At 40.2% G+C, this 14,196-nt stretch overlaps 1 protein-coding gene across 6 annotated transcripts in view; it reads left to right on the forward strand.

The window, feature by feature from the left end:
• Positions 1-14,196, forward strand: part of ABCG2 (ATP binding cassette subfamily G member 2 (Junior blood group)) — a 129,159-nt gene that overhangs the window by 92,079 nt on the left and 22,884 nt on the right. For all 6 annotated transcript variants that reach the window (XR_572557.2, XM_008707128.2, XM_008707130.2 and 3 more), the window contains 5 exons: positions 1,304-1,507; positions 5,709-5,768; positions 6,498-6,612; positions 7,197-7,349; positions 10,044-10,201. Coding sequence is in view for 5 of the 6 variants with exons in the window: in XM_008707128.2 (XP_008705350.1) it covers positions 1,304-1,507; positions 5,709-5,768; positions 6,498-6,612; positions 7,197-7,349; positions 10,044-10,201 (690 nt within the window). In the remaining variant the exon portion in view is untranslated. The remainder of the gene's footprint in view (positions 1-1,303; positions 1,508-5,708; positions 5,769-6,497; positions 6,613-7,196; positions 7,350-10,043; positions 10,202-14,196) is intronic.

Genomic DNA, 14,196 nt, shown 5'->3' on the forward strand with positions numbered 1-14,196 from the left:
CCCTGACTGCCAGAATTAACCCCCTTTTTGTAATAACTATGTAATAAACTCCAGAATAAAACAAAAGCAAAAGTGGGATGATGGTGATCATGTGGGCTGCCCCTAATCTTGAGTTGTCTCATAATAATATACTTTTCAAACCAGGCAAGTCTGTCTCCCATTCGTCTTTCTTCTGCTCCATGAATTTTGACTAATTTTCTTACTCTGTATTTACTTACTAGCTGTTTAATTGACAGCTAATTGGAGTTTATGCATTCAGAGTTGTGTCTGCTTCCCTAATATAGTTCCAACGGTTATTCTTATCACTGTGATATGGCCTGTTTGTTGGAAAAGGAACTATATATTGCATTGCAGTTTAGAACAGACTTTTTTTTTTTTTTAAAGATTTTATTTATTATTTATTTGACAGAGATAGAGACAGCCAGCGAGAGAGGGAACACAAGCAGGGGGAGTGGGAGAGGAAGAAGCAGGCTCATAGCGGAGGAGCCTGATGTGGGGCTCGATCCCGGAACGCCGGGATCACGCCCTGAGCCGAAGGCAGGCGCTTAACCGCTGTGCCACCCAGGCGCCCCTAGAACAGACTTGTTTTTTTAAAAATGCTTAATAATATATTTTATTGAACCCGCTATATCCAAAAAAAAAAAATTTTTTTAAAGGTTTTGTTTATTTATTTGAGAGGAAGAGTGTGAGCTCATACATGCATGCATGGGTAGGGGGGAGAGCAGAGGGCAAGGAAGATGGAAAGAGAATCTGAAGGAGACTCTACGCTCCATCCCAGGACCACAAGATCATGACCTGGGTCAAAACCAAGAGTCAGACGCTTAACCAACTGAGCCACCCAGGTGCCCCCAAAATATTTTTATTTAAGCATGTAATCGGTGTAAAAATGACTAATGAGGTATTTTACATTCTTTTAAAGTTTAGATCTTCATTTTAATTTTTTTAATTGATATATAATTGACATATACCATTATATCAGTTTCAGGTGTGCAACATAAGGATTTCATATTTGTATATATTGTGAAACGATCACCACAATAAGTCTAGTTAACATCCATCACACAAAAAATCATTCTTTTTTCTTGTGATGAGATCTTTCAATATCTGCTGTTTTAACAGCTTTCAAATGTACAATGCAGTGTTATTATCTATAGCCACCATGCTGGACATTACATTCCCAGGACTTATTTATTTTATAATTGGAAATGTGTACCAAAATGGACTTTTTAAAAGTGTACTCTTACTGGTGTTTACAATCTCATTTATCTGGACTATCAACTTACTGTTGCTGTTTCCTCTACAGAAAGGCAGAAACTCTCCAGATGTCTTCCAATAAAGACCAAGTTTTTATCCCAATGTCACGAAGAAAGACCAATGACCTCTCCAGGATGACCTCTACCGAAGTAGCCGTGTTAAGTTTTCATAACATTTACTATCGAGTAAAAGTGAAGAGTGGCTTTCTTCTTGGTCGAAAAACAGTTGAGAAAGAAATACTAACAAATATCAAGTACGTACATGAACTTGTATTAAAATAGCTTTATTGACATACAGTGAGCTTTACGGGTTTTGCTTATCTCAAAGGTCTTACGAACATCTGTGTGCAATATACAGACATACAGACACGCTTTTATTTTGTGTGGCTAACCTCGGAGTGAAATGGCTAGGTCACGTATTAGGTATATGGTTAACTTTAAAGGAACTGCCAGACTGTTTTTAAAGTGGTTGTTTCATGTGCATCAACTTTCGTTTGAGAAACTGAACAATTAATGTGTCATTTAGTTTTTTCCGGGTATGCCCCCTGGTTCAGTAGAAAGCGACTGGCTGTATGATTTACTAGTTCTTGGTCATGAGGATAGAATTGTCATCTCTGAGCTTCAGGTTTCTGATCTGTGAAACAGAGAGAAGCTGTGCGGCTGGCTGTCCCTTACGAGCCAGACACTTTTAGGTACTTAAGCACTTTATGTTCTAGATGCTCGAGTCAGGTAGTTGAAATGACAATATGTTGTAAAAGTACTTTGGTTTTCAAATGCACTTGTTTTAAACGAGTGGTCTGTTTATATAGTAGTTTGTACCGTGTACTTCATGCTTCTCTCCATTACACAGGCAGACAGAGACTATTTAAATATAAGACAGCTATAACTTAGCTTAAGGTATGCAGTTGAAGTCCAAAGTGATAAGAGAAATTAGGAATGAATCAGGCCTAGATTAGAACGGACCGACCTTTCTGAAAAGCTGACAGGTTTTTTGTGGATCATAGTAATCAAGAAAATGTTGGTCACTTCAGATTTTGTGCTGATGAGTGGAAGGTGAGTGATTCGCGTATGCGCAGGTGGACTAGATTTAAAACGCATACTGTGCGGTGTACATTTATCTTGCTTATGTTTTAAAGCTACTAGATCAGTAACTTGATCCAGCAAAAGCGTCATCTGTTCAAATTAATAACCTCTAATTCCAATCTAATACCCCAAGGTTCTTTCCATATTTCTATGTTTGTAAAACATCTTCTCAAAAAGTGAAAACCCTGGCTCTCATTATCCTTGATACACTTACTGATCTGCTCACTTTTCTTATTCTTTAATGTAAGTAATTACCCCACCCTTCAGCTGTCACCTCTCTTCCTCCCATCTCCCTTTATAGCCTGTGTTCTGTTACAGCTGTCGAGAAGTTTTTCCTACTTCTTGACATTTGTGTTTTTTTGCGAACTTGTCTTCTTGTTTTCCTGTAAGTAATTGTCATTTATAAAAATGCAGAGACTCATTTATTCAACAAATTTTAGATGTCTGCTAGGTGCTTGACATTGTGCAAGATGCTAGTGACATAGATAGGTCCTCTGTTCTCAGAAAACTTCTAGTCTAATGTGGATTTAGACAAATCGAGCACTTCTCTGTGTTGTTCTACCATGACAGAGGGGTGGGAGACCCCGTGGAAGCCCCTAAACTTAGATTGGAGGGCCGGGGACATGAGAGAGAAAGTGAAGAGTGTGTTACATGGTGTGTGTGTATGTGTGTGTGTGTGTGTGTGTGTGTAGAGCAGGGTCAAGAGGGAAGGTGCTCCAAGCCGTGGAAATGGCATGGTCTTCTCCGTTAAAGACTAGAGGATTAACCATTATGCACTAAAATGTAATAGATATGACCTGGGTCCTTTAGCTAGGTTCACTTGATGTATTTAGCATTTAGTGATCTACCCATTATAGACCACTGTGCTGCATGCTGTCATGGGTAGGGGGGAACACGACATGACACCGTTCTTGTTGACAAGGTTTTATAGTACAGTGAGTGAAACTTCTCTGCACGCAAATGTTGTAAAGCAGTAAATAAGGGTGGGAAGTGACTTTTGAGGGATGATAGTAGAGTGGAGGGTGGGGTGAGGAGACAAGGGGATTGTAGACCATAAACCAGAACAGGGGTCAACAGCCTTTCTGTAAGGGGCCTGCTAGTAAATATTTTCAGCTTTATGGGCCATACATTTTTGCTGCAACTACTCGGTTCTGTCATTGCAGCGTGAAGGCAGCCATGGACATAAGTGAAAGAGTGTGGCTCTGCTCCTGTAACACTTTATGAAACCAGGGAACAGGTGACTAGCTCTTATTTGCTGATCCCTGGACCAGAGTATAAACTCCACGAGGCGTAGGGCTTTGTTTCATTCTCAGCTCTGTCCCATGTCCTAGAAGAGTGTCTTATCATCCACAGTAGTCACTGGATAATTGTGTTGAATGAATGGAGGGCGAATTAGCCACTGCTGCCAACTGGAACCCTTTCTTGCATTTGCGATTGTACATTATGGTTGTTTTCTGTAATGCTAGGGTTTAGTGCCAAAGTAAGCCCAACTCGGGGACCTGAAAGATTGTCCTAGAGTGTTCATATTCAATTTTGGGTTAATCATTTAGGATTGGTTGGTCTTTATTTGAGTAGATATTCTAAAAACCTGGAAAAGTTTTCTGACAATGACGTCTTAGTGAATAACAAGCTTATTTCTGGTCATTTTAAAAGAAGTTCCTGGGTAGTTATTAATAAAGACGATGCATCAAGAGCTACAGATAAATGCATCTGGAAAGTTCACTCGACCAGTGTGTCTTTTTACATTTGGGAGGGGGAGGGGAATACGTCACTGAAAGAGTAAGAGAGCTTTCTGTTCTACAGCTTGTTCCCAGTTTATCAAACTCATTGTATTTGTCCAGTGTTTCAGTGAGAGGCCCCTCAGTTCATGAGCAGAGTGAAAGCTACCTTTCACCCTGGCATCCACCAGCCATGTTGTAGTGGTGACCATTTAAGCACAAGAATCGGTAAATGCTGAGGTCCTCCTTGGTTGAGGCACTGTGGTACAATTGCTTCGTGAAGTTTATCACTCACGGTTATATAGCCACAGAATTGGCCTCTGTGAAAATCATTACCTGGGAATGAAATAGATTTCAGCTTCGGAATAGGTACTGTTTTTTCCGTGGAATAAATTTTGATTTATCAGTTCCAATAGAGATTGGGCGTAGACACCACAGTTTTGAAAGGACTTTTTCAGGTCTCTGTTTTATCAGGCCCTACTCCCTCTCTCTTTTTTTAAAAAATATATTTTTAAAAGATTTTATTTATCTATTTTGGGGGGGTGGCAGAGCCAGAGGGAGAAAGAGTCTTAAGCAGACTCCACGTGGAGCACAGAGCCCAACACTGGGCTCGATCCCATGACCCTGAGATCGGGGCCTGAGCCAAAACCAAGAGCTGGACGCTTAAGTGACTGAGCCACCCAGGTGCCCCTGGAGAGGCCTACTCTGAATTCTCCTTTCTCCAGTCCATTCTCCTTACCGGTCTACTGGTTACCTTCCAGACTACTTGCCTTCTTCTTGAGTCTCAGCACGGTAAACGCTGCCTTAATTTTTTCCATCTTCTTCTCGCCATCTGAGTGTTCACTACCCTTAAATATCTACTTAGTTGGTTTGGGACATGATATGTGTACTCCATGTCTGTATGTCCTTAAAGGTTGTCCCTTATAGAAAGTGGCATTTACCACTTCTATGCTAAGAATTTTCCAGTCCACTTACCTGATATTTTATAGGGAAGAAAATGATATATCCTGAGGGTACATGTTTTACTTTTTTAATTCAGTAAAAGTTTTGTGAGGATTAAGAATTGGTGTTTTGTTTTTCACCCATGAGGTGCTTTATTCTTAGCCACTGAATTTCTACTTCAGATATGTTGTTTCTTAATCTGACCAGTTTTAAGTGGTGAGAACACTACTGGTGATTCTAGAAATCCATTGACTTATTAATTGTGTAGAACTTGACCAGGTAGCAAATGAGGTGACTTGAAGTAAATCAGTTAATGTCATCAAACATTAGTTAAGACTTGTTATGTTCTTTACACTGTGTGAAGACGGGTAAGTGTAACAGCGATGTTTAGCCAAATATCTGTTGCTTTAAGGAAACTTGAAATTTCTTGTGTCCTTTTTCAAAAAAATATAAATGGTTTAGAGAAGGAAGTGAAAGGAGTTTAGAGGGACCCAAGCCATTTTTCTTATAGGTCTTGACTAGTGATTAAGATCCTTTGTATGCTGGACTTACATTGATTGACAGTCGAGTGTCTTTTTCCTTTCAGCATTGGTGTGTGCTTGTTTTCTGTGTATAGTTTTTTCACTTGCGTTAAGCGTATTAGATGCAGACCCTAAATTTATAGAACTGGTTTTGAAGCAGGCTGATAAATTGGTACGTTCTGTGTTTACAGTGGCGTCATGAGACCTGGCCTCAATGCCATTCTGGGACCCACAGGTGGAGGCAAATCTTCGTGAGTATAATCGTATAAGTGAGCTTTTTCTTTGTAGTTTTAATGTGCTTTTCAAGATGACTTTTATGTGAGCAGGTATTTGTCGAGCGTTTCTTGCACATCTAGTGTGGTTCTAGGCACTAAGGATAACACACAGGTGCTAGCTTGCGGTTGTCCCAAGGACTGGGGAATCTTACTCGGTCAGCTTTCGAACAGGACATGCTAACAGGACGTGATTGGCATACAGCTGTCGGCTATGATTTGAGCTCATGGGGAGGGAAAGGAGAGAGAAAAAAATTGAAAGTGGGGAGAGATGGAGCCAAAGGCCTAAGTGAAGACTTGTGTCTTAGACAAAGCACTGTCTGACTTGAGACCCCCAAGGTCATACGACCTGGAAGCCTGTTTGGGAAGTCTGTGCTGGATCAGCCAACGGTGACTTGGTTTCAGTTTTTGAGTTTTATTGTAATATATACTAAAAAAGGGAAGGTGAGAATTTAAAAATATATGTAATTTTATGATGAATCACTAAATTCTACACCTGAAACCAATTTTATCATACATGTTAACTAACTAGAATTTAAATGGAAATTAAATTTAAGGAAGTACCTGAAAAAAATATACGTAATTTTAGGTAATTCATGGAATTCCTTGATAGATTTATATTCTAACTTGAGCGGAATTTGGATTTAGAGTAGCTGAGAGATACTGCCTGAGTTGGAGAAAAACAACAACGTATGTGTCCTCTCCTAGGTTGTTAGATATCTTAGCTGCAAGGAAAGATCCAGATGGATTATCTGGAGATGTTTTAATAAATGGAGCACCTCGACCTGCCAATTTCAAGTGTAATTCAGGTTATGTGGTACAAGTAAGTGTTTGTGGATTTGTATTTTAGCTTTCTTCTATTTCTGTATGAGCAAGTGCCTTGGCTGATAGTTCAGTGTACTTCCAACTGACTATATGACATATTCATAGAACCAGTTTTCTTCACAGCAGCTTTTCATAATCTCCCATTAAGATTTGGAGTGGTGTTAAATGAAGAGGCAGGGAGAATCTGGAACATAACAACTCTGAGGGCAACGATAGCCATTCTCATTATCGTTTCCATTTAGGACACTACTGTTTTCCTTTTTTGCCCTAGCTTTACCTCTCTCCTTCCCCTAGCTTAGAAAGATGTTTTGGTAAATCCTGTATAAAGCAGTCCGGACACGTCTGCTAGTAGTAATCATAATTACCTTTGTTGATTTGGGTGTACATACAGGGGATGAAAATTATGCCATCTGGCTTTTCCAGCTGTCTGTTTTTGGAGTTGTTATTTGTCTGACTGCAAGTTTATCAGCTAGAACTTTATGTTGGATATGTTATTCTTGTGAATTAAGTTTACACATACTTAAGGGTGATGTTATTAGAAAAGACCTAATATGTCTTGTTAAAATGCCATTTTGCTTTAAGGATGATGTCGTGATGGGAACTCTGACAGTGAGAGAAAATTTACAGTTCTCAGCAGCTCTCCGGCTTCCGACAACTATGGCAAGTCATGAAAAAAATGAGCGAATTAGCAAGGTCATTCAGCAGTTAGGTCTGGATAAAGTAGCAGATTCCAAGGTAATGTGGACAAACCAGACAGGATCATAGCCAGCAAATAAGATCTCACCTGTAGGGATAGTGTAACTCTTACTTAGAAGTTTTCTATAATATGTGTGGTCAAAAGTGGCTGTTTCCTGTAATGATGAGAAACATGACTTGTTACATAATATGAAGATGGAAATTAACCAGGTAAAAAAAAATCTAAAAATGTTTGAATCCTGGAAATGAAGTGTGGCGGGGTGGTCTGGTATGTAGAAGTGTCTTTGTGAAGAACATAAGGCCCTTTCCACATGATTATAGCTCTTGATGCTCTCGCACACTGTCGTGTCTCAGCCACCGTCTTTCCACTAACTTTCCTTCTTCCCGTTTTCTTTCCCCTTTTAGCTCTCCTTCCTCTTCCTCCAGGAGGCTTTGTCCCATTGCTTTTGAGGTATATTTCTGAAATTCTTAGATGACAAAAATCCAAGGGTTCTGGCTCTGTGTTTCACTTTGCTATAATTTGGCATTCAAAATTATATTTAGTCAAAGTAGGTTTTCTTTCTTTTTTTTTAAGATTATTTATGTATTTGAGAGAGAGAGTGCAAGAGAGCATGAGCGGGGGGAGGGGCAGAGGGAGAGGGAGAAGCATGTGGAGCAGGGAGACCCATGCGGGACTCGATCCCAGGACGTGAGCCGCAGGCAGACGTTAACTGACTGAGCCACCCAGCGCCCCGGGAGGGTTTATTTCTAATTTGTGTAGCATCCAAGTTGTTTCTCTATAGCCTTTCTTTTGGCACTTTTGTCTCATTCCTCCCTCCCTCTCTGCCTATCTTCCTTTTCTTCTGCCACGACTTCCTTATAGACTGTGTGTTATGTACTGGGCTCTTAGGTTTTAGAGATAACGGTTGTGGGCAAGAGAGACAAAAATAACTCCTTTTGTGGTTATGCAGAGTCAGGAGGAAGAAACGAGATGAACAAGGGAGTTTTATAGTTGATGACTAGGAATGAAAGATTTGCTGGGAAACATTTGAAGCTGTGGGTAAAGATGAGCTTTTTTAGATGATGGTGGCTATAGTTTAGCATTCTTTTTTTTTTTTTTAAGATTTTTTAAAAAGTAATCTCTATGCCCAAGGTGGGACTCGAACTTAACAACCCTGAGATCAAGAGTCCCATGCTCTACCGACTGAGCCTGTGGTGGCGAGAGTTTAATTTCCCCTGGATATGTATCCCTTACTTAGAGATAATGAAGGATGGGGTTTTCTGCTGGTTGTTGCTTCACGTCATACTGTCTGACATTTTAGAAAAATGTAAAATGTATTTTGCTTGTATTTCTTTTGAAAGCATAACTCTGAGATGCCACCATTTATCACTTATTTTTGTTTTAGGAGTTTATGAGTTTGGGTTTCCTTTGTCTTGTCTCTGTTTATTTGATTTTCTTTTTTAGTAAGGTGCTTTCCAGTCTCTGCCTTTAGGTAAAAGTTCCTTACTGATAGGTAGCTATTGCCCTAATTTCCTTGCATGTAATTCCAGGGAAAAAGAGCTGAAGGTAGTTGTTGACTTCTTGGAATTTATTTATGTAATTGATTGAAAATACATTTAAGTTTGTTTACTTTTTATGAATTTTTAATATAACAGAAATGTAGAGAGAATAGTCTAATTACTATTGTAATTACACAGTTGTAGTATAATTAATACAATGGTATGATTACTAAAAATATACACCTAGATTTCCCAGTTGTTAACATCTTATTCCATACTTGTTTCAGCTTTTTTTTCTGAAGTATTTTAAAGAAAGTTGCAAGTATTGTATTTTACTCCCAAATATTGATTATGCATCTTAAGAAAAAAGACATTTGCCTACATTACCACAGTACCGTTATTAACCAACAAAATTAACAGTATCTTAATATCACTATGTTCAGCCATATTCATTCACATTTTTCCAGTTGTCTCCAAAATGTCTGCTATAGCTCAATTGTTATAGGATCCAATCAAGGGCATGAGTAGCACTTAATTATTATCTCTTTGAAGACTCTTACTATAGGAATTATTTCCTGCCTCCTGCCTCTCCCAAAACTTTTTTGCTTCTCCCGCCCTCCCACCCTCTACACACATTGACATTGACTAGTTGAAAAGACTGGGCCAGTTGCCCTGTAGAACACTCTGCCTCCTGGATTTGTCTGAAAGAATTGAGTCAGGAATTCTGTAGTGAGTTGGGATATAGGCAGGGTCCATTTGGGAAGCCTTATGGTAATTTAAGAGGTGCTGATGTGGTGTGATAGCAAGTGAACTTTCCCATCTGCCAAGCCCACTGAGGACTTTTGGAGGGATGGGGTGGAGGGTGTAAGAAGACTAATAAATTATAGATGCTTTCCCCTTTTCCTCTCCTACCTTAATCTCCCTTTTGCTTTGTGATTTCACTATGCCAGGGCCATATGTTTTAGTGTTCTAATTTAACTATCTTAAAACTAAATATTTGACCTGATAGGGAACATGAAATACCATTAAGCATGGCATTCATGTCAGGCTTAGCCACTTCCCTGACTTGAGCCTCAGTTTGCTCATCTTATTAAAGAGAAAACTACCTCTTCTCCCATATTTTCATTTATTTTCTATTTGAAATAAATGAGGATAATGAGATAACGTGCCTCTTAAAGGGTTGGCACATTGTAGGATCTCAACAAATGGTAGTGGCTGTGGTCGTAATTGTTAATAATGACATTTGTGTTTTAGGTTGGAACTCAGTTTATACGTGGTGTGTCTGGAGGAGAAAGAAAAAGGACTAGTATTGGAATGGAGCTTATTACGGATCCAGCCATCTTGTTCCTGGATGAGCCCACAACTGGCTTAGACTCAAGCACAGCAAATGCCGTTCTTTTGCTCCTGAAGAGGTAAATGCTATGGGAACATTATTTTTTCATTCATCCAATATCTGATCACCTGCTGTATACCAGGTATTATTCTCAGTGCAGGGAGTTTAAGAGTGAGCACAACAGACAAAAATGTCTTCCTTCTTTGTTGGAGGGAAATAGTCAATCGACAAGTATAAGTGTTTCATGCAAAATGAGGCAGGGTAAGAGTGTAGCAGTAGAGGACTGTGGTGGGGGTGGGGCTGCTATATTATATAGCAGGATGGTCAGGGAAGACCTCAATGTTGTGACATGTGAGCTGGGAGCAAGTGAGCGAGACCTGACTAGTCCTAGCTGGAGGGAAGAGCCAGTGGGTCCTGAGGCAGAGCATACCTGATGTGTTCGGAAACATCAAAAAAACCAGAAGGACTGGACCCCAGGGAACTAAGGGGAATGGAAGTTGCTTATTGATTAGTTTGCTGGGGCTGCCATAACGTAGTACTACAGACTGGGTGACTTAAACAACAGAAGGTTCGTTTTTCACATTCTTGGGAGGCTAGAAATCTAAGAGAAGAGCATCAGCAGGATTATTTCTTCTGAGGTCTCTCTCCTTAGCCTACAGGTAGCTATCTTCAATCTGTGTCCTCATTTCATTTTCCTTCAGTGCATCAGGGTCCTCATCTCCTCGTCTTATAAGGACACTGGTCCTTATTAGAGTAAGGCCCACTTATATGACCTTATTTGACCATAATTACCTCTTTAAAGACCCTATCTCCAAATACAGGTATATTCTGAGGTATTAGGGGTTAGGACTTAAACATGAATTTGGGGGGGGGACACAATTCAGTCCATAACAATTAGAATAGGACATGAGATGGAATTGAGTGGGTGGCAGATTATCCAGGCTTTGTAGGCCACTGTAAGAACTATGGCTTTTATTGTCTCTAGGTGACATGGGAGCTTTTAGGGAATTCTAGAACAGAGGAGTGGCAGCTGTGTAGAGAAAAGACTGTATAACTGGGCAAGGTGAGTATAAGGAGACCAGTCAGAAGGCTGTTTGTATTAGCTCAGTTGGGATATGATACTGGCTTTGAGTTGGATGGTAGTGGTCAGATGGTGAGAAGCTGTGGATTCTGGATCTGTTTTGAAGCTAGAACCAACAGGATTAGTTCATGAATTGGATGTGGGGTGTGGTTATTGAGAGAACAACTTTCTAAAACTTAGGGCCTGAAAAATGGAAGAATGGAGAAAAGAGTTACTTTTATTCCTCCAGTGGGAGGAATATGTTTATAGGAGAAATTTCAGAAGGTAGATTTTGGACATCTAAAAAAATTTTTTTAAAAAACTTACAGAAGAGTTACAAGACTAGTACAAAGAAATCTTATGTCCTCTTACCTAGATTCCCCAGTCGTTAACATTTATCTGCATTTGCCCTCCCTCCAACACTCCACCCCACATAGTCTTTTCCTGACATCGTGTACCTTCACCCCTAAACACTCTGGAGTGTAACTCCAAGAAACAAGGACACTCTCCTACATTACCACCTTCTACCCTCCCAGCCGGGAAGTCTACCTTGCTGCCATCACCGCCATCCAACCCACAGACTCCAGTTGGACTTCATCAGTTGTCCCAGAAGTGTCTCTTTCTCTTTTCTGGCTCAGGATGTTCTCCAGAAACACTTGTTTAAATCTTTTCTAATCCTGACCCATTTTTCAGTCTTTCCTGGCTCTCACGTCCTTGTCTGTCTTCAAGAGTACATTTCATAGAGTGGCCTTCAACCTGGATGCATCCAGTGTTTCCTCATGACCAGGCTCAGGCCATGAATTCTTGGCGGGAGTACCACAGAAGTGATGCTGTGTTCTTCTGCATAAATCAGGGGCTGCCTGATTTTGACTTCTGCCACCGTGGGTGATGTTCATGACCATCACCTGGTCATGTTGGTAACTGCTGGGTTTATACCTGCTGTGAAGTAACTATTTTTCCCTTTGTAATTGGTTAGTATTTGAGATAATGGGGTATTGTGTCCATACCCTATTCCTCATCAAATCTCCACCCACCAGTTTTAGCATATGCTAGCAATTTCTGCCTCCATCGATTACCGGTACGATGGTTGCCAAGTGATTTTCTGTTTACATCATTCTTTCTACATATGTTAGTTGGCATTCTACTGTAAAGAATTTTCCTCCTTCTCTATTCATTTATGTTTCCTCATATTCTTATTTTAGTCAGTGGATCAATGGATTATATAATCTGTTATTCTTATTTATTTTTATGATTAAATTAACCCTGATTTTGCCATTGGAAGCCCCTTCAGTCTGACTTTTGTGTCCTTTTGACATGTCCCCTAATCATTCTTCAAGAAATTCTTTACTTTATGTTCTGCAAGATGTTCCAGGCTCATCTTGTACTTTTCCCATGTCAGATGTTTCTCTGGGGAGTCCCGGTACCTTCTGGTGTAGTCAGAATTTAGAAACCAAGATCTGATTACTTAGTGTGCTCACTGCTCCTGCAGTTTCATTGCTTCCAGACCAACTTAGCAGGCACACCTAGGAAATGCTTGTGTACGTGTGCGTGCATTATGTATGTGCATATATAACACAGAAATACGTTCCTATATTTTTTTATTAAAGATTTTAAGTAATCTCTACACCCAATTTGGGCCTCGAACTCACAGCCCTGAGATCGGGAGTCTCATACTCCATGGACTGAGCCAGCCAGGTGCCCCTATTTCTATATTTTGTATGGAAAATATGTAGAATATTAATTTATTACATATATATATATGGTTTAAATAGAATGATACATGCAAACATCTGTAACATCACTGTTAGCATGTGTATATTAAAAAACCCATGAGTGCATAATATTTCCAATCCAGTCTAACGCTTGCATGTTCTTTTTAGTCTTTGCCCTTTCCATATTTGTAAGTGATTTTTTTAGACAGGCAACAACTTAGCTGTCATTATTTCAATATATTTACTTACTTGCTAAACCAAGTAACTTAATTGTTAAATATAACTAATCTCCTAGTCACTGTGGCCATCCCCTCCGCTCATCGCCTCTGGGACTGCTCCCTACCACCCCAATTTTTTTAAAAACGCCACACACATCTTCATATGACATCCCCTCCTTGTTATTACCTTGCTTCCTCAGATGCTCATGCCCTCATGAGCAAGTCTCTATGCTAGGATAAGAAGAAATGGGCAGATTTTAGACATCTTAAGTTTGAGATGGCAGTTGCATATTTAAGTGAACATGCCAAGTAATGGGTCTGGGGTTCATGTTCTGTTAGGGAATGCATGATATTTTTGTGATCTGTAAGTGTGTTAACTGTTCATTAGAGAATGGTGGATTCCAGAATGTAGAATACCGGACTGTGTTGTGTTTTATCCTGTTTTGCGCTGGTTAGCACACAGGCATCTTTCCTTGCGCTGGAGGGCTGTAACCTGGAATTTCTCACACTCCACTGTGCACTCTAATCATTGGGGTCTTGTTAACATCAGATTCTGTTTCTGCAGCTCTGAGATGGAGTCCGAGTCTATGTGTCTCCTAGGAGACACTGATACTAATACCATTGGTCCTCAGACCACAAGGCTGTCACACTGAAGCCCGTCCCTACTTCTAGTCCTTCACCGGCTCTTTCTTGCCCTCAGCCTAAAGTTGCAGCTTCTGAGTGAAGGGATTTGTCTTGGGCTTGTTTTGGGGGGCGGTCTCTTTTCCTAGCTTCTTCCCCACCCCACCCCCCCCGCCCCGATCCCCATGCACACGTCCGGGCTCTGCAATGACACAGAATTACTTGTAGTCTCCTTAGTAGATCTTGTTATTGCATACTTTGTTGGCCATCTTCCTTCTGCTTCACTACATTTTCTCTTCTTGGCTTACTCTGGCTGGCCACATTGATGCGCTTCTTTCATTATCTTCAGACTGGCTTATGGTCTTCCATTTTACTTATAAGGAATCCTCAGCTTCTTTTATTCCACACTGTACTGAAATTGTTGGATCTGCTGGCCTGATCCTTGAGGCAGAGCAAGCTTGTA

The sequence above is a fragment of the Ursus maritimus genome, unplaced genomic scaffold (genome assembly GCF_017311325.1).
Source record: "Ursus maritimus isolate PB19 unplaced genomic scaffold, ASM1731132v1 scaffold_8, whole genome shotgun sequence".
Classification (NCBI taxonomy): Eukaryota; Metazoa; Chordata; class Mammalia; order Carnivora; family Ursidae; genus Ursus; species Ursus maritimus.